Genomic DNA, 18,608 nt, shown 5'->3' on the forward strand with positions numbered 1-18,608 from the left:
TTAAGTGAAACTTAATGGTGTCTCAAAATAGTACAGTCAAGTACATTTAGTTGTAATTAAATACGTCTTTAGTTGAACTAATCATATATCACCAGCACACTAAGTACAATAAAAGTGTGCGAAAATAGCACACTTTTAGTATAATCATCATGAGTACATTGAAGTATACTAAGTACATTTAAATTAAGTATATTTTAGCATACTTTTTTTTTACTCGGGTACATTTTTAAAAAACTTTCATGTTACATTTTAAAACATCTGTACATCTCACTTTGAAAAAACTTTCATGTTACATTAACAAATTCATTTGATGAAATATTTTTAAAGACGTACAACACCCTTTTGCGATGCTGCTAGTTTTACATTTCAGTACCCAAAAGGCAGAGTTTCCCCACTAGTCAACAACCTGCGTTTGTCGTAGACTTCCCTGACATTTTTATCGAGATCTATTAAACAGGTGAAATGTTTTCACGTCGCGTTTGATTTTGTTATACTGCGTCATTATAGGGAATCATCCAGCTGCCTTTCTTTTAACATGCTTAACCTTCAGCCTATGTTAGCTTTCTGTTCCTGTCTCATGTTAGACGGGTCGGTGCGAAGCCGTGTCTTACATCAGCCATAAGATACCCTCAAAACAATTATTTATCATCCAATTTGTTTCTTACCTCTTGGTTACCTTTGTTACGCTTCCTTATCCATGAAAAGAATTGTTTTAATATTTTTGGTATGGCTTTCTGGACCTTTCTTTTGACAGCATTCCTCTCGTTTTCAATAAAAAAAAGAATGGTAAAATAAACCTCGAGTGAATTATATAAATAAACTGAACTGGTCTTATATTACCTTACATGTATGGACATGCCTTACCTTGATTTTGTTTTAATTTATTTAGTTTAAATAGAGATTCCTGACAAAGTCAAAAAGCTTTGATGCAGTATATATTTAGAAAAAATGGTTATTGGGGGGTGCTACTGTATATAGAACTATAGGGGTTCTAACCAGAGTAAATAGAACCATTGCCTTCAAAAAGGTGCTATTATTTTTAATTGAACCCTCAATCATGGTTCTATAGTCTACCGTTGCTATTCCAAAGGAAATGTGGAGCGGCATTTTCGGACTGTTCATAAAAACTACGACATTAACTCCCTTCGAAAAGCAAGCTGAGAAATAGAAAGGTGAAGGAACTAAAATCCCAGTTCAATTCAAAAATACTTTATCACAAAGGGAAAAAAGCAATAATAAATAATAAATACTAAATATTTCTATACATAAATATATGTTTTGCATTGTTATAGTAGGTAGATCGTTCTGACTTGGTCATTTATAAGTAGCTCGCAAGCTAGCTATAGCGTACCTTCAGAGCGTGTGTTTAGTACGGCAGGTGACATAGGACGCTATGCTCAGAACACACAATCTTCTTGTTGACCATTTAATTTTTCTTAAAAACAACCTCTCAAAGAAGATTACTGACATACTTGTTTCAGAAGACAGTCATGTTAATCTTCCTCATTCTACATGTCTGTCCATGCAATGTTTTTTATTTTTACCTTATTGCACTTTATTTTGCTTGTTTTATGGGACATACTTGACTAATCTAGATTTTATTTACAGTTCCCAATAAAATATAAAATGCTAATTATATTTGCCTTTTTAAATTCATCAAAATGTAAAGGATTGTGTGAAATTTCATCATTTTGACTACTAACCCCAGTATCGAACTGAATCAGATCGTATTGTGGGAATTTCTGAGGTATTCAAAAAAAAAATGGAACCGTTGGCTTAAGAAATCGATATTGTATCGTATCGCAAGGAAACCAGTGATTTACACCCCTAGTAATGAGGCAAGGAGTGAGACATGAAACAATCAACCAATCAGGGAGGGTGCAGAACAAGGAGCAATCAGGAAACACACAAGGATCGGCACAAAAACAGACAACAGGTGAAACTAATAATTACAGTAACTCAAGGAACTCTAACAGAGAAAGTAAGAAACATACTTCTAGATGTATGTGAGCTAAGAGATTCTATTCGATAGAATCTAACACTAGGGGAATAACAGACAGGATAAACAACCATAGACACAAAGCATAAAACCAAAATTGAATACAAATCACAAGACACAGGAACTAGAAAGCTGGTACAAATGAAACACTAGGGAACAAAATCTACAAACACACAAAAACAGAGGCAGCAGGATCTGAATACACACAGAGTGGACTACAGGTAACCACATGCTCAACTCACTGAGCTATATGACCATCTGAGAAGCAGGGGAAAACACAAAGGCTGACAAGGAGGATAGGATGGCCAGTGACACCTGCTGGCCAAACAGGGAGGAGACACAAAAGACTGGGACAAACAGGTGCTGACCCCGACAAGTTCTGGTCACTGACCAGATAGAGGTCAATGTCACAGTGAGCCCAGATTTTGATGTAACTGGTAAATTTGTGAACTTTACAGCCACAGGGAGACAAAAGTGGGTATCACCTCCTCCAATGGACTACTCCACCCCCTCTGAAGACCAGACAATACTGAAGCCCAGGACTAACAGTCACCAACTAAATGCTCAGGTCAGAGGCAAACCAAAAAAATAAGAGTAGTCCCACCACTCTGCATACTCCTGTTAAAGCTCTGCACACAGATTTTAAATCCATTAAGCCACTGCCCCCATCTGTATTCCAATCACCCCAACCTATTCATTTCCTAGTAGCACCTCCAAGCTAGTGGAGAGTTCAGAGCACCACCTGGATATTACACACTGACGTGATCTACTACCTCATCATGGAGTAGTATGCAGACATGTTAACACGAGACATAGAATATACCAGGAACAGTTACTCATCTGCATCCTATTCTTGCAAGGGGAAACATTCCAAGCAGCACAGGCCAGACTGGGGGGGTGACACACACTCTGTATTAAGTACCACAGGTCCAGTGTGGGGGAACTTGTCCATCTGGGGGCTTCTGGTAATAGTATTAAGGGAGACAGTCATTTTACCAGAGTCATTCAATGTCAGTAGATAGTTATGCCATGGAAAAAAAGGTCACCATTTCACAGCTATAGAACACAGGAGACAAGGAATATTCAGGACAAGGTAGTTTAATAAGCAGGCATAGATTGTCATCACTGGAATGCAAGAGTAGTCCTCAGACAGAATACAGAGCCACAACAGCTAAACAGGGCCCTTGATGGCAGGCACTGGAGTAGAGCTGTTCTCAGGATGACTTCCTGTGGAGCCACCCGGTGACTGAGGGGCCATCACTACTGAAGAGGCTACAGCATTCAAAGCTTCGGGTGGAACGTTTTCAGGAAGCTCAGCACTGAGATCATGGACGTTACTATCAACTTCAACATGGCTGCTCTGGTTATGCAGCTCCACATTCAGGAGAGGCCCATGGAGCTCAATGTCACTGCTGGCTGAGGCGTTTGATGAAGCTTGGCTGGACTGCTGCACTTTGAGACTCTGGTAGCCACTGGAGCCTTTAGTAGATGCAGGAGGATGCACAGTCGACTTCAGGGCCCATTTTTGTAAAGCATTTGAATCTGTGTCAGAAGGCCTCAGAAACCCTGTACAGCAAGGAATGCATTATTATGGCCACCACACCGAGTATCAGGGGATTAAGAAATAATGCCTTGACAGAAACCAAACAAGAGAAAAGCTAATGATCACATTATGCACAACAAACCCAAATATTGGCAAAGAAAGGAGCGTCACTCACCTTCGTCAAACAATGAATACAGAACAAAACAAGCAAACACCAACACACGACCCATCATTCCTGCCATACGCTGCCCAAACGCTGTCTATCAAACAAAAAGCGCTTTCGTACGATACGAAAACGCCGTCAAAGGTGTTAATAAAGGATCCGCGAATCCGCTCCCTCCCCTAATAACAGCTGCGAACTATATCAACTGATTATCAAATAATCTGATTGCGAGAAGTACTGATCAATAATGAGTCATTTTCCAATCAAAATGTTTATTTCGTTTACGTTTCGACGTGTACTACTACCAACAACGACAACCAGCAATTGTTAGTTTGTCGCGCGATCTCCGAAGTGTCTGTTAAAAAAATGGTACAATCGACCGGAAAACTGAGGCGACTATTCCACCCAACTGAATCTGACCGAAGCAGAAAGGAAACTGAATAGGGACACCTGAGACAGCTAGGAATGAAATCGCTATCAGTATTTCCTTGAAAAATTTACTATGGAGCTAATTCACACCAAGACCGTGATATAGGCTATGTAGTAGAGTGCGATATTTTTTAAAAAAAAGTTTTGTCCAGTTTTTAAGCCCCTCATATTAACAAGCTCCTCAATTTGACCATGTATAGAGGACAATATAATCGCTATTTGCTGATTGTAAGGTGCGCTTATCTGCTGTCGTCCTGACATGTAGAGCTCCGTCAGTCCCAGTGATGAGGTGTAGGACCGGGGCCGGTTCTAGACATGCATATATGAGGGGGCAGACAGAAATGTGAAGGGGGCACATGGTGGCGACAAAGGCGGGAAAGGGGTGGGGTGGTGCTCTGGATAACTGTTTTTGTCATGTAATTGGATTGCACTTTGTCAGGCCTCTACCCTAAGACCTGTCCAACTTGGGTGTCCCACCTGAAGGCTAAGCTTCTGCTGGTGTAGCTCTTAGAGTCACTGAGGGACGCAAATCCCCTGACCACATTAAGGTGGCAATCCCTCAGGGGGAAAACTGAAAAGTAAAACAACGAAAAATAAAATCAAATATTCCTCATCAGATTAAAACAACTAAAAACATGACATTTACCTTAATCGGATGGCCTATATCAAACATATTTGAACCCAACAAAACACTTTTCACTATTGCCAATATTACCAAAACTAAAAAGGGTAGGCTAAGTTATGAAAAAGAAAAAATCAATTCACCAAGTCTTGAAATATAAAACTGAAAAATAGGATCGGTCAGTGTTCATTTTACTACATGTTGTAGGCCTACTTGTTATAACTATGTATGTGACGAATAAAGAATCTTGAAATCTTGAAATCACAACGAACAAGTCGCTCAATGAGAATGACTGACGTAACCGACTGGCTAAGCTGCTTCTAGCGCCGAGGTGGTTAAAATGGTACGGTCCACATTAGGGGTGTCTGAAATCGTTTTACATAAAATTTTCCTACAAGGTGAAGTTATCTTTCTTTAAAAAAAGAAAAAAACAGAAAAATATTAAGACCCCCCCCCAAACTGCTATTTTTGTCTATTTGGGGGGGTCTTGATTGGGGGATACAGTACCCCCGATCAAGACCCCCCCAAATAGACAGAAATAATTCGAACCATGATCTCACGAGTCGCTATGATTTTGACGAGAGAGATTGCTGCTTCCTCTAAACCTTCCGCAATCACGCAGCTCATTTCGCTTTGCCCTGCCTACTGAGAAACTGGCTCATTTGCATACTAACAGTGATTGGATGTTTAGCTGGGGGGAGGGTGAGTGGGGGATCTCTGCCGAGTGCCGTGTGAGCCCGCGCACAAACAGAACGCGGTGGGAAAGAGCGAGCAAGAAGTGAAACTTATCATCTCGTTTGTGCCTTTTTCAGTGGATTTTTCAGCTACTGTAGTAAATCTTGTCCATATTCAGTTTGTGGGTAATTATTATTTTCTTCCTCAACTTCTAAAAGTTTGATTTAAGGGGGCAGGAAGTTTGCTTAAGGGGGCGTTGCCCCCTCTTGCCCCAGCGTAGAGCCGGCCCCGTGTAGGGCCATCTATTATGAATCTGAAACACTTTTAATCAAACGCAGATAAAATGTGCTTGCACTGCTTTAATTTCCAAGGGAAAAATTAGAGTTTTTACTGCTTTCGTAGTCGTGGATGTGTGTTTTAAAATACCAATGATAGGAATAACGGCTCTTGGAAGGGAGTCGCATATTTTATGGCTCTGCTCCTTTTCGTTCATTTTTCGTATTTTCGCTCGGGTAATGGAAACGATTTCTCTGGACTGCTAATGTCAGTGATCTGCATTGTAAACATGATACGTGGTGACGCAATTTCCTTCTGCTTTCTCAGTGAATTTACTATACTTTGAATTTATCCTCTGTTTGAAGTGTGTTAATGTTATGTAAAGTTGCCTTGTCTAAGTGTTGCCATGCAACATTTTATATTAGACAACCTTTTATTAGCATAATACATGAAAAAACTTCAATTAAGTTTTATACAAAACAAATTTTAGTATAAGGGTTTAAGTTTAGTGTAGGACTGACAGACATCTCATTGACTGAGTCGAAGAGGAGGAGACTTTGAAAAGAATGTTTACAAACAACCTGTAAATTCTGCCTTTAAAAGCCACAAAGTCTACAAAGTATCACTTGCATCGCCTCATTCGTGCCAACGAGCTATAAAATGACCAGCATTTTAAAGTAGCCCCTTAGTGAATAAGTATAATTAGTAATTACAAGTTCAAAACACTTTTTTTGTGTCCCACTGTAATAAACTGTACGATTCACATTTGTAAGGAAGTACACGGTTGAGTGTGTGGTGCATTCTTCCTTGCCCTTGGGACTTCAGTCCTGCTTCTAGGAGCCTGATACTGTCCTAGCAGTGCACCTCACACACACTTAATGTTTTCCATTCTTTTGAAGGTCACTTGCTGTCATTCTCCAATTCATGAGAAACTGTCAGATAAGTTAACAGCCTCTCTCTGGCATTAGAAAGTCGCTTCTGCCCTCTGCCTGGCTTGTTTCTGGTCATTCTCTACTTTGCCTTATTGTGTACTGCTTAGAAGTTTTGAACCAGAAAGCAACCTGCTACTCCACGTAACCTTCTGCCAGCAGAACCAGGATTAAACCAGGATTTAGAAATGCAGATTTGTTTATTATTGAGTGGTCTCAGTTTTTCTAGAGTTGTATGTTACTGTATCTTAATTCTGTGAACCATTGTGAACTACTGAAGGATCTGTTTGTTCATCACTAATGATATGGGCGTCTCAGTATAAGTAGTGACTATATTTGGTCATGACTTGTACTCAAGTATTAACCAAGTCACCAAGTACTTGTGAAGCCTTGTGAAGTTTCACCCTTTATTTAAATTAGGAGTGGGCAGACCCACATTTCAGTTCCGATCCAATTCCAATACACAACTGCCGATTAAGATCGTTACAAGAGCTCTTCAATAAATGTTTACATTTTAGGGGCGACAGTGGTTAGCACTGTCGCCTTACATCTCTGGAATCTGGATGCAAGTTCCCACCACAATTCCATGTGTGGCGAGTTTGTATGTTCTCCCCCTATAATTTGGGGGGGGGGGGGGGTTCCTCTGGGTACTTCGGTTCCCCCCTACAGTCCATAAACACACAGAAGCTGATTGGAGTTGCCAAATTGCCTGTAGGCATGCTTGTGGAAGTGAAAGGTATGCAAGTGTGCCCTGTGATGTGTTGGCACCCCAGCCTAGTTATGTATGACCAAGATGTAAGCAATAGAGGTTCCTAGAACTACCAGATGATTTGTCCATCTTAAGCATTTTTGGGGCACTTGCAGTTCAATTTCAGCATCATAAGAGAACATACCAAAGTGCAGAACACCATATTTTCTCCCACTTTGTGATTGCAGCCCCATGTGTCAAACTGTAGCAAGTGCTAATATACAGGTTTTGGTCACTGATCTGAGGGCAGATGTGATCCAAATGGTGGATTTATTGTTCACAGCACAGACACCACAACAGTGGAAATTGCCTACCAATTTGTGAATAGCAATTCAGGTGGGCAGTTCATTTACTTAAAGAACATCATGCAACTGCTGCAATGTGACCACAAAAGGATTCATGCTACACTGAATAATCCAGAACAGTCTGCATCCATAAGAAACCAAGGATTCCAGCAGTTACATAGCACAGATCTGACATAGACAAGGGATGTTGAGCAAAAAGCAGTTTAATATCGGTCAGTTACCATACAGCAGTCTGACATAGCTTCTTCAGGCCATGGGCAGGCAGCGTGCTAGGGGCAAGCGGCGTGCTAGGGGCAGGCGTTGAGCTGTTCTCAGGACGGCTTCCTGTGAAGCCAACAGGTGACTGAGTGGCCTTCACTACTGAAGATGGTACATTATTCAAAGCTTCAGGTGGAGTGTTATGGGCAGGCGGCGTGCTAGGGGCAGGCGTGCTAGGGGCAGGCGTGCTAGGGGCAGGCGTGCTAGGGGCAGGCGTGCTAGGGGCAGGCGTGCTAGGGGCAGGCGTGCTAGGGGCAGGCGTGCTAGGGGCAGGCGTGCTAGGGGCAGGCGTGCTAGGGGCAGGCGTGCTAGGGGCAGGCGTGCTAGGGGCAGGCGTGCTAGGGGCAGGCGTGCTAGGGGCAGGCGTGCTAGGGGCAGGCGTTGAGCCGTTTTCAGGATGGCTTCCTGTGACGCTAACAGGTGACTGAGGGGCCATCACTACTGAAGATGGTACATTCAAAGCTTCAGGTGGAGTGCTAGGGGCAGGCGTGCTAGGGGCAGGCGTGCTAGGGGCAGGCGTGCTAGGGGCAGGCGTGCTAGGGGCAGGCGTGCTAGGGGCAGGCGTGCTAGGGGCAGGCGTGCTAGGGGCAGGCGTGCTAGGGGCAGGCGTGCTAGGGGCAGGCGTGCTAGGGGCAGGCGTGCTAGGGGCAGGCGTGCTAGGGGCAGGCGTGCTAGGGGCAGGCGTGCTAGGGGCAGGCGTGCTAGGGGCAGGCGTGCTAGGGGCAGGCGTGCTAGGGGCAGGCGTGCTAGGGGCAGGCGTGCTAGGGGCAGGCGTGCTAGGGGCAGGCGTGCTAGGGGCAGGCGTGCTAGGGGCAGGCGTGCTAGGGGCAGGCGTGCTAGGGGCAGGCGTGCTAGGGGCAGGCGTGCTAGGGGCAGGCGTGCTAGGGGCAGGCGTGCTAGGGGCAGGCGTGCTAGGGGCAGGCGTGCTAGGGGCAGGCGTGCTAGGGGCAGGCGTGCTAGGGGCAGGCGTGGAGCTGTTTTCAGGATGGCTTCCTGTGACGCTAACAGGTGACTGAGGGGCCATCACTACTGAAGATGGTACATTCAAAGCTTCAGGTGGAGTGTTATGGGCAGGTGGTGTGCTAGGGGCAGGCGTGCTAGGGGCAGGCGTTGAGCTGTTCTCAGGACGGCTTCCTGTTAAGCCAACAGGTGACTGAGGGGCCATCACTACTGAAGATGGTACATTCAAAGCTTCAGGCGGCGTGCTAGGGGCAGGCGTGCTAGGGGCAGGCGTGCTAGGGGCAGGCGTGCTAGGGGCAGGCGTGCTAGGGGCAGGCGTGCTAGGGGCAGGCGTGCTAGGGGCAGGCGTTGAGCTGTTTTCAGGATGGCTTCCTGTGACGCTAACAGGTGACTGAGGGGCCATCACTACTGAAGATGGTACATTCAAAGCTTCAGGTGGAGTGCTAGGGGCAGGCAGTGTGCTAGGGGCAGGCGTGCTAGGGGCAGGCAGTGTGCTAGGGGCAGGCGTGCTAGGGGCAGGCGTGCTAGGGGCAGGCGTGCTAGGGGCAGGCGTGCTAGGGGCAGGCGTGCTAGGGGCAGGCGTGCTAGGGGCAGGCGTGCTAGGGGCAGGCGTGCTAGGGGCAGGCGTGCTAGGGGCAGGCGTGCTAGGGGCAGGCGTGCTAGGGGCAGGCGTTGAGCCGTTTTCAGGATGGCTTCCTGTGACGCTAACAGGTGACTGAGGGGCCATCACTACTGAAGATGGTACATTCAAAGCTTCAGGTGGAGTGTTATGGGCAGGCGGCGTGCTAGGGGCAGGCGTGCTAGGGGCAGGCGTGCTAGGGGCAGGCGTGCTAGGGGCAGGCGTGCTAGGGGCAGGCGTGCTAGGGGCAGGCGTGCTAGGGGCAGGCGTGCTAGGGGCAGGCGTGCTAGGGGCAGGCGTGCTAGGGGCAGGCGTGCTAGGGGCAGGCGTGCTAGGGGCAGGCGTGCTAGGGGCAGGCGTGCTAGGGGCAGGCGTGCTAGGGGCAGGCGTTGAGCCGTTTTCAGGATGGCTTCCTGTGACGCTAACAGGTGACTGAGGGGCCATCACTACTGAAGATGGTACATTCAAAGCTTCAGGTGGAGTGTTATGGGCAGGCGGCGTGCTAGGGGCAGGCGTGCTAGGGGCAGGCGTGCTAGGGGCAGGCGTGCTAGGGGCAGGCGTGCTAGGGGCAGGCGTGCTAGGGGCAGGCGTGCTAGGGGCAGGCGTGCTAGGGGCAGGCGTGCTAGGGGCAGGCGTGCTAGGGGCAGGCGTTGAGCTGTTCTCAGGACGGCTTCCTGTTAAGCCAACAGGTGACTGAGGGGCCATCACTACTGATGATGGTACATTCAAAGCTTCAGGCGGCGTGCTAGGGGCAGGCGTGCTAGGGGCAGGCGTGCTAGGGGCAGGCGTGCTAGGGGCAGGCGTGCTAGGGGCAGGCGTGCTAGGGGCAGGCGTGCTAGGGGCAGGCGTGCTAGGGGCAGGCGTTGAGCTGTTCTCAGGACGGCTTCCTGTTAAGCCAACAGGTGACTGAGGGGCCATCACTACTGAAGATGGTACATTCAAAGCTTCAGGCAGCGTGCTAGGGGCAGGCGTGCTAGGGGCAGGCGTGCTAGCGGCAGGCGTGCTAGGGGCAGGCGTGCTAGGGGCAGGCGTGCTAGGGGCAGGCGTGCTAGGGGCAGGCGTGCTAGGGGCAGGCGTGCTAGGGGCAGGCGTTGAGCTGTTCTCAGGACGGCTTCCTGTTAAGCCAACAGGTGACTGAGGGGCCATCACTACTGAAGATGGTACATTCAAAGCTTCAGGCGGCGTGCTAGGGGCAGGCGTGCTAGGGGCAGGCGTGCTAGGGGCAGGCGTGCTAGGGGCAGGCGTGCTAGGGGCAGGCGTGCTAGGGGCAGGCGTGCTAGGGGCAGGCGTTGAGCTGTTCTCAGGACGGCTTCCTGTTAAGCCAACAGGTGACTGAGGGGCCATCACTACTGAAGATGGTACATTCAAAGCTTCAGGCAGCGTGCTAGGGGCAGGCGTGCTAGGGGCAGGCGTGCTAGGGGCAGGCGTGCTAGGGGCAGGCGTGCTAGGGGCAGGCGTGCTAGGGGCAGGCGTGCTAGGGGCAGGCGTGCTAGGGGCAGGCGTGCTAGGGGCAGGCGTTGAGCTGTTCTCAGGACGGCTTCCTGTTAAGCCAACAGGTGACTGAGGGGCCATCACTACTGAAGATGGTACATTCAAAGCTTCAGGCAGCGTGCTAGGGGCAGGCGTGCTAGGGGCAGGCGTGCTAGGGGCAGGCGTTGAGCTGTTCTCAGGACGGCTTCCTGTTAAGCCAACAGGTGACTGAGGGGCCATCACTACTGAAGAGGCTACAATATTCAAAGCTTCGGGTGGAACGTTTTCAGGAAGCTCAGCACTGAGATCATGGACGTTACTATCAACTTCAACATGGCTGCTCTTGTCATGCAGCTCCACATTCAGTAGAGGCCCATGGAGCTCAATGTCACTGCTGGCTGAGGCGTTTGATGAAGCTTGGCTGGACTGCTGCACTTTGAGACTCTGGTAGCCACTAGAGCCTTGAGCAGAAGCAGGATGATGCACTGTTGACTTCACAGCCCGTTTTTGTAAAGCATCTGCATCTGTGCCAGATGGCCTTAGATACCCTGTACAATAATGATACACAGTTGGAGATCAAGTAATAACCCAGATAAAGAAAGAAAAAGCTAAACATCCACAACAGAATCCCATGAAATAGATCTTAATTACGTTGTGTGAATCAAGTAATTGAAAATCCGTGAAAAGCATTACCTACCTTCATCAAACACAGAGCATAAAATGAAACCAATATACGCAAGCACACTAAACCGCATTTTTACCATCTTGAAACCCTCCCCAAGCTCAAATAACAGAAAAGCAGCGTCAGAGGTGTTAATAAAGGCTCCACGAAACCGCCTCCTTCCCTAATAACAGCTGAGAACTATATCAACTGATTGAGAAGTAATCTGATTGCGAGAAGAACTGATCAATAATGAGTCATTTTGTAAGACGGTTTCCATTCAAAAAGCTTATTTTCGTTTACGTTTGACGTGTACTACTATTAACAACAACAACAATAATAACTAGAAACTGCAAGCAGTTACGAAAGGGTCCAAAGCGTATGATGATCGGACTGGTAGGATAGGTAGGACAAGTAATATAGTAATAACGGCAGAAAACTGGAGGACTGTCACTGGCGGCCAGCATAGTCGAAAGTCAGACATAACTATAGTATCATAACATGACGTAGATTAAGTGTAAGTCTAATGTGATAGTAGGTCACAGGTAGATAGTAGGACTGGTTTTGATGAGATGGTCGTAGTAGTAGGTAGAAATTTAGATGAAATGCTTTTAGTGTAGGTGAAACAGGTCAATAGATGTTGGACAGAATGTAGAACCCTCTGGTGTAGTGCCTATGCCTGTCTTAATGTCTGTTTTAATAATAATAAAAAAGAAGCTTCATTGATCATCGTGGGGAAAATGCCTTTATGTCTCCCTGAACTTGTTTTACGGCGAGTAGGCCGTCTCAAGAACCCACCGAAGCTGGGTTCGAACTAGCAACCCTCTGATTACAGGCACACGGGCTTAACCCGCTGCTCCACACGCTGCTTTGGGTAAGATGGGTGAGATCGGTATACACCTTCCTACCTGATCTGGTAACTCATTTTAGCTGAATTAGCCTCGGTTGGTCTTAGACATATATAACCAGTTGCTGTAGTGCTCCCGTTTGACCGATCGACACGAAATTTGGGTTACAGCCCTACATTACAGTCTGGGTTACAGCCCTACATTAGTCAGAGAAATTTGGTAATGATTGGCTGAAGCATGCCTGAGATATAGCTCTCTGATTGAAATGGACGTGGCACCAGTAGGGTCTTGGTGTGGCTTTTCGCCGTACCTTACCGAAAGTTTAAGTTTTTTTCTCTAAATCTTTAAAACGACTGTCTCCTGATTTGAATGACACCAGATTTAAGTAGGTTGGGCGAAAATCCAACGAGGTTAACAAAATGTCCTTTTTTCAGACAAATATAAATTATGCAAAAACCAAGTTGGATATATTACTGGATTTGGCACGACAAAGTGAATTTGACTGGCAATAAAATTTAAGTGTAGGACAAGTAGGACAGGAGATATCGACCAAAAGGTGTTGTGGGGCGCAACGGCGCCCCCCTCTGACTGACTGGGATGGGTCGGAGGGGCTGAGTAGTGGGTAGCAATAGGCATCTTACTGCCATATTTGGTAGGCCTAGGACTTACGGTTTAGGCTGGGCATTCAGTTTTAGGGAAGAAAAATAATTATAATTGAACCCTCCGGAGAAGTGCCTGAGCCCGTCTGAACGGCTGGTTTAATAATAACAGAAGCTTCATTGACCTTCATGGGGAAAACGCCTTCACATCTCCACAGCTTGCTTTACGGAGAGTATGCTGTGCACATTGGGCTGCCTAGCTCAAGTACCCACCGAAGCTGGTTTCGAACCGGCAACCCTCTGATTACAAGCACACAAGTTTAGCCCACAGAGCCACCCGCTGCTGTTGGCATGATGGGTGAGATAGCTGGACATCTTCCTACCTGATCTGGTAACTCATTTGAGCTGAATTGGCCTAGGTTGGTCTTAGAAATACATAAACAGTGGCCGTAGCGCTCCCGTTTGACAGATCGACAAAAAATTTGGAGGATCTCTCGGTGGTAGAGCCCTACATTAGTGAGAGAAATTTGGTGATGATTGGCTGAAGCATGCCTGAGATATAGCTGTCTGATTGAAATGGACATTGAAATGGACATGACAACAGTATCGAGGTAGGCCAAGGCACGGCCAACTTATAGCAGTCAGACCAAAACGGGACAAATTTGGACATTGTTTGGGCGTGGCTAATGGCCGTATGATACAGAAATGTCTGAAGTTTTCGACTAATTATTCATCAGCTCATAGTTCTGATTCGTTTGACACCTCATTTGTCTGATTTGGTAGGACAAGCTGTGAGGTTAAGGAAAAAGTATGATTTGCAAATTTTGCAAATTAGCAAAAAATCTAAGTAGGCGGAGTTTTATAGTCCAAATGGCAAGATTGACACCTCATTTGTCTGATTTGGTAGGACAAGCTAGGACTGTAAGGAAAAAGTAGGATTTGCAAATTATGCAAATTAGCAAAAAATCTAAGTAGGCGGAGCTTCATGGTCCCATTTACTTTTTGGTAGGGCATGGCTGTCTGTATCAGCAGAAAAAAGAATTTTGATTATAGGACAAACAGGACAGGAGATATCGACCGAAACGTGTGACTGACTCTGACTGAGTCGGACGGGTCGGACAACCTAAGTTGTTTGGTCAGCCTAGGACTTACAGTTTAGGCTGGGCATTCAGTTTTAGGGAAGAAAAATAATAAGAAAAATAATAATCCTAACAAAAACAATAAGGTTCCATAGCCAGGGGCGGATTAACGCACAGGCTAGATATGGCTTAAGCCTAGGGGCCCCACGTGTGCCAGCCTGCAAGGGGGCCCCCATTGGCGCGGAGGGGGGTGGGGTTGGGGGGCCCACAGACTACTGTAGCCTAGGGGCCTCTGTACACCTTAATCCGCCCCTGTCCATAGCACTACGTGCTTTGGACCCTTAATAATCGGCAATTATTAGTTTGTCACCCGTGGCCTGTACTACGAAGCGGGGTTACTAGCTTATCGGGGTAACTTTGCGAGTAACTTGATGACGTGTGGTGTAACTTCGCGATTAACCCGTACTACGAAAGGTGGGTAGGTTTTAGTCGAGACATGTTGCTATGGCAATTTACCCTAAGTCTCAAAACTGCTCCGAGCAGTTTTTGTTCTTGTTTAAGTCGAGGTTTCCGCGTAAGCCAGCCCTATATGAGCACCGCCCATCCAACTACCATTTCTCCGAAGACAATGCCGGCGTACCTGGATGATCCGTACCACATTGGCGCGCGAATCGTGAGGGGCTCTCTCTGTTAATATGTATGAAATGGAGCAATGGCATATAATATGCATACAATGTATTCATTAATAACTGTTACAGAGAAAGTTATTCTGAAAACCCAAGGGGTGTGCATTGTTCCCTGTTGTCCACTGATCAAAGCACACTTCACTACATGTGCCTGTCTTGTCTAGTTTTAAAGTTATTAACCCATTCATGTATTGTCGACTGCACAGTATATGCAGGGGCGCCGCCAGGGGGGGAAAGGTTAGAACAATTCTAGGGGCCCAGCACTGACATGGGGCCCTGTTAGGGGCTTTACCTTTTCGCAAAAAGGGGGGGGGGGCAAAATTGTAATCTTTCATGGGGCCCAAGATTTCTGGCGGCGCCCCTGAGTATACGGATACAAAAATTAATTAAAATTTGCATGTAAAGCAATCTGGGAAACAAAGGGGTGTGCAACAGTCGCCATGAGCCCAAAATACTAAACCACCATATATCATTACAGCTGAAAGGACCTATATTATATTAGCGATTAACATGATTTGGCACAAATCACAAAATGTTTTGAAGCGGAAAAATAATCGGTGTGCATCGATGTCTGTGTACTGGACATCAGAATTCTTTCATTAAAAACGGCCACCTTACTTAATTCCGTAAAGATATTAAAGCCAGAAAACTGAATATCGAATATGAGGCTAACTTAACCGCGGTGACAAGTTCCAAGTCGTTTTCTCACTACACATATGCTTCTTTTTTTCGTTTTGTCCTGTTGTAAATCATTTTATTGTTTGTTAAACAGTGGCTCACCTTCTATTAAGTGTCATATTAACAGACACCTTTTATTATTAGCTGTAAAACATAGAAACACGCTATTAGTGGAGGCTAGACACAACAAATCTTTCATAATGAGTAGAAATATAAATACATAGCCCTACCACTTGACATGATGTTTCTATATTTCATCTAGACTTGCTGCGACGAACGCTTTCCACTACTATTGCATTTGAAATCGGATCAGTTATTGTTAACATTAGGTTTCATTATGAGTAACATATAGTAATGGAACTTCAGGGAGCATTATATTACTTAGCAGCATATAGGCCTACTGTAATAGGTGACTTCTGAATTGTGTCGCAACTGTTAGCCTCTGTATTTATTAACAGTATTTCAATTCTTTTCAGAAAACACTACATTGTCTAATACTCGGTCGTGGGATATTTTAGACCACGTTTTATGACCGTGAAAATGTACGTATGCATTTTCTTCGTCGTCAATACGTTGCCAACAAGCCTGCCTGCTTTTGTTACCTGCAGTGGTATTGGACTTTCTTTAAAGGGTTGATTTAAACTCCTCATAACGCTGCATAATTAGCATGCAGTCTTCCTCCGTGAAACATATGGAGATCGCGCTATGAGTCAAACGGTGCCTTGCGTTGCTGAACGTGCTCCATATATGTGAACGCGCACAAACTCCAATGCAGTTAACACCGATTTAACAAATCAACTTCTTTACTGGCGTCGTAGTACTGATTAGCCCCGATGGAATCAACATGATTTTGTTAACCTCGCGTTCGCAAATTACCTCGGGGTTAAGTCTGATTTGGTTAAACCCCCTTCGTAGTACAGGCCACCGATCTACAATGTGTCTGTTGAAAAAAAAAAATGATACAACCGACCGGAAAACTGACGCGACTGTTCTATATAACTTAATCTGACCAAAGCCAACGGAAACTGACTAGGGACACCTAAGACGGGAATGAAATCGCTATCAGTATTCCCTGCAAGAACTTACAATGGAGTGATTTCACAATAAGAACGTGATATATGTATAGTTGACTGCGGTATTTAAAAAAAAGTTTTGTCCAATTGTTAAGCCCCTCATATTGTTATTACATGTTCCACAATTTAACCATTCATATAGCGGCATTTAGTGTGCGAAAGTACAATTTTTTTACCCCTTTTGCAGTGATTTTATGTGTCGAAATGTATGTTATAAATATTACAAACTGGGAGAATTATTCAGTTTATGCAGTTTTGTGCCGTTTTGTGGTAGGCTATATATATGTACAGTAGACCAAGTCTCTTCTCCAGACTTCTTTTCAATGTTTATTTCCGATTGCTAGTTGTTAAATTTGTGTACGTTAAAATTTTTAAGTTGTGGTCTCTGTCTTGCGGGGGGATAAATTATTCAGGGCACCCACTGACAGAAACATATATCGGCGTCTGATGTGAGTAGTAGCAGTATACGTCGAAAATAAAACGTAGAATAAAAAATACATTGTGATTAGTAACCGTCTTGAAATTCTCGTTAATTGTTAATTAGTTGATATAGTTCGCAGCTGTTATTATAGCGGAGGGCGCGGTTTCGCCGATCCTTTATTAACACCTTTGACGGTTTTTTTTTATCGTACGAAAACGCCTTTTATTTGAGACACGGTGTTTGGACAGCATATGGCAGGAATGATGGGTCGTGTGTTGGTGTTTGCTTGTTTTGTTCTGTATTCGTTGTTTGACGAAGGTGGGTGATACTTTTATTTACTAATTTTTGGGTTTATTTGCATATTGTAACTGGCTTTCTCTTCTGGCTTCTGTGAAGGCTTTTTCTTTTTTAAATCCCTTTACTCGGTGTAGTGGCTATAGTAGTGACTGTGCCTTTGCTGTACAGGGTTCCCAAAGCCTTCTGGCACAGATGCTTTACAGAAACGGGCCCTCTCCAAGTCAACAGCACGTCCTGCATCTAATCAAGGCTCCAGTGGCTACCAGAGTCTCAAGGTGCATGAGTCTAGCCAAAATGTCTCTGACTCCTCAGCCAGCAGTGACATTGAAGTCCATGGGCCTCTCCTGAATGTGGAGCTGCATGACCAGAGCAGCCATGTTGAAGTTGGTAGTAACGTCCATGATCTCAGTGCTGAGCTGCCTGAGAACGTTCCACCCGAAGCTTTGAATGCTGTAGCCTCTTCAGTAGTGATGGCCCCTCAGTCACCTGGTGGTTCCACGGGAAGTCGTCCTGAGAACAGCTCTACTCCAGTGCCTGCCCATAGCACAGCTGCCCCTAACAGGCCTACACAGAGTATACGTCCTAGCACAGGCCATGTGTAGCTGTTAATGCTTTGGCCTAATCTTGCTTTCCAATGCTAATAAATTGCTTTGTCCTGAACATTCAGTGTCTCCTGTAATCTGTGCTTGGATGAGGGAACTGCAGAGATGTATGGCCTCACCTTTCTAGAGTAGTGAGGTGTTGACAATTCATGGGTTCAGTATCTTGAATTTAAGGGACCCTGTCATAATACCAGAAGCTTCAGAGTTCATGGATCGCATTAACAAATCCCACCACACTGATTGTGGTGATTCAAACTTTCTCATTTGCCTAAACCATTGCTGGTTTCAGTCTGCTATCTACATACTGAACTGACAGAAACCCACCAACAGTAATGGGGAGAAGGGGAATAAGCAGTAAGAGGAAAAATGAAATTGCAGTCAATTTTGCAAGAAAATTAAATATATGAACAACTTCATTCATCCGCTCTTTTTTTTGACACCGCTTGTCATTCTGGATTGTGGGCGTTCGGAGGCTAAGGGAAGAGTGTACAAAGGCAGGGAACAACCCAGGACGGGGCGCCAACCAATCGCTGGAGAAACTTTATATCTCCTTTATATTGGCGATGAAATCACGCAGTAAAGACAGTAAGGCTGAGAGTTGCATGGAATGGCCAGCCCACGTTTTATCAACTTTCCAGGGCGTTTGGCTCCACGTTTCCCCTGGATTC

The 18,608-nt window shown here is 45.7% G+C and overlaps 2 protein-coding genes and 2 long non-coding RNA genes across 4 annotated transcripts in view; 1 reads left to right on the top strand and 3 right to left on the bottom strand.

The window, feature by feature from the left end:
• Positions 1-9,375, bottom strand: part of LOC140592137 (uncharacterized) — a 46,428-nt gene extending 37,053 nt beyond the window's left edge. The window contains exon 1 of the mRNA XM_072714686.1: positions 9,040-9,375. Within this exon, the coding sequence (XP_072570787.1) occupies positions 9,040-9,310 (271 nt within the window). The 5' untranslated portion in view covers positions 9,311-9,375. The remainder of the gene's footprint in view (positions 1-9,039) is intronic.
• LOC140592032 (uncharacterized) lies at positions 3,082-4,099 on the bottom strand. The gene is made up of 2 exons (XR_011992257.1): positions 3,718-4,099; positions 3,082-3,565 (listed from the first exon to the last, which is right to left on the bottom strand). It is a non-coding gene; the product is annotated as an uncharacterized lncRNA (long non-coding RNA).
• Positions 9,376-9,767: 392 nt separating the features above from the next.
• LOC140592000 (uncharacterized) lies at positions 9,768-11,804 on the bottom strand. The gene is made up of 3 exons (XM_072713830.1): positions 11,694-11,804; positions 9,821-11,544; positions 9,768-9,782 (listed from the first exon to the last, which is right to left on the bottom strand). Exons 1-3 carry the CDS (start codon positions 11,758-11,760, stop codon positions 9,768-9,770), a joined length of 1,806 nt encoding a protein of 601 aa, XP_072569931.1. The 5' UTR covers positions 11,761-11,804.
• Positions 11,805-17,164: 5,360 nt separating this feature from the next.
• On the top strand, positions 17,165-17,998 carry LOC140592033 (uncharacterized). Its single transcript, XR_011992258.1, has 2 exons — positions 17,165-17,359; positions 17,507-17,998. It is a non-coding gene; the product is annotated as an uncharacterized lncRNA (long non-coding RNA).
• Positions 17,999-18,608: the final 610 nt, after the last annotated feature.

This window comes from Paramormyrops kingsleyae, chromosome 7, assembly GCF_048594095.1.
Source record: "Paramormyrops kingsleyae isolate MSU_618 chromosome 7, PKINGS_0.4, whole genome shotgun sequence".
Classification (NCBI taxonomy): Eukaryota; Metazoa; Chordata; class Actinopteri; order Osteoglossiformes; family Mormyridae; genus Paramormyrops; species Paramormyrops kingsleyae.

Excerpts from the sequence above, each read along its gene's own strand:
- LOC140592000 (XM_072713830.1), bottom strand. The coding sequence starts at position 11,760 with ATGGTAAAAATGCGGTTTAGTGTGCTTGCGTATATTGGTTTCATTTTA. Across the intron at positions 11,545-11,693 it reads ATGCTCTGTGTTTGATGAAG|GGTATCTAAGGCCATCTGGC; the intron begins GTAGGTAATGCT and ends ATTATTGTACAG.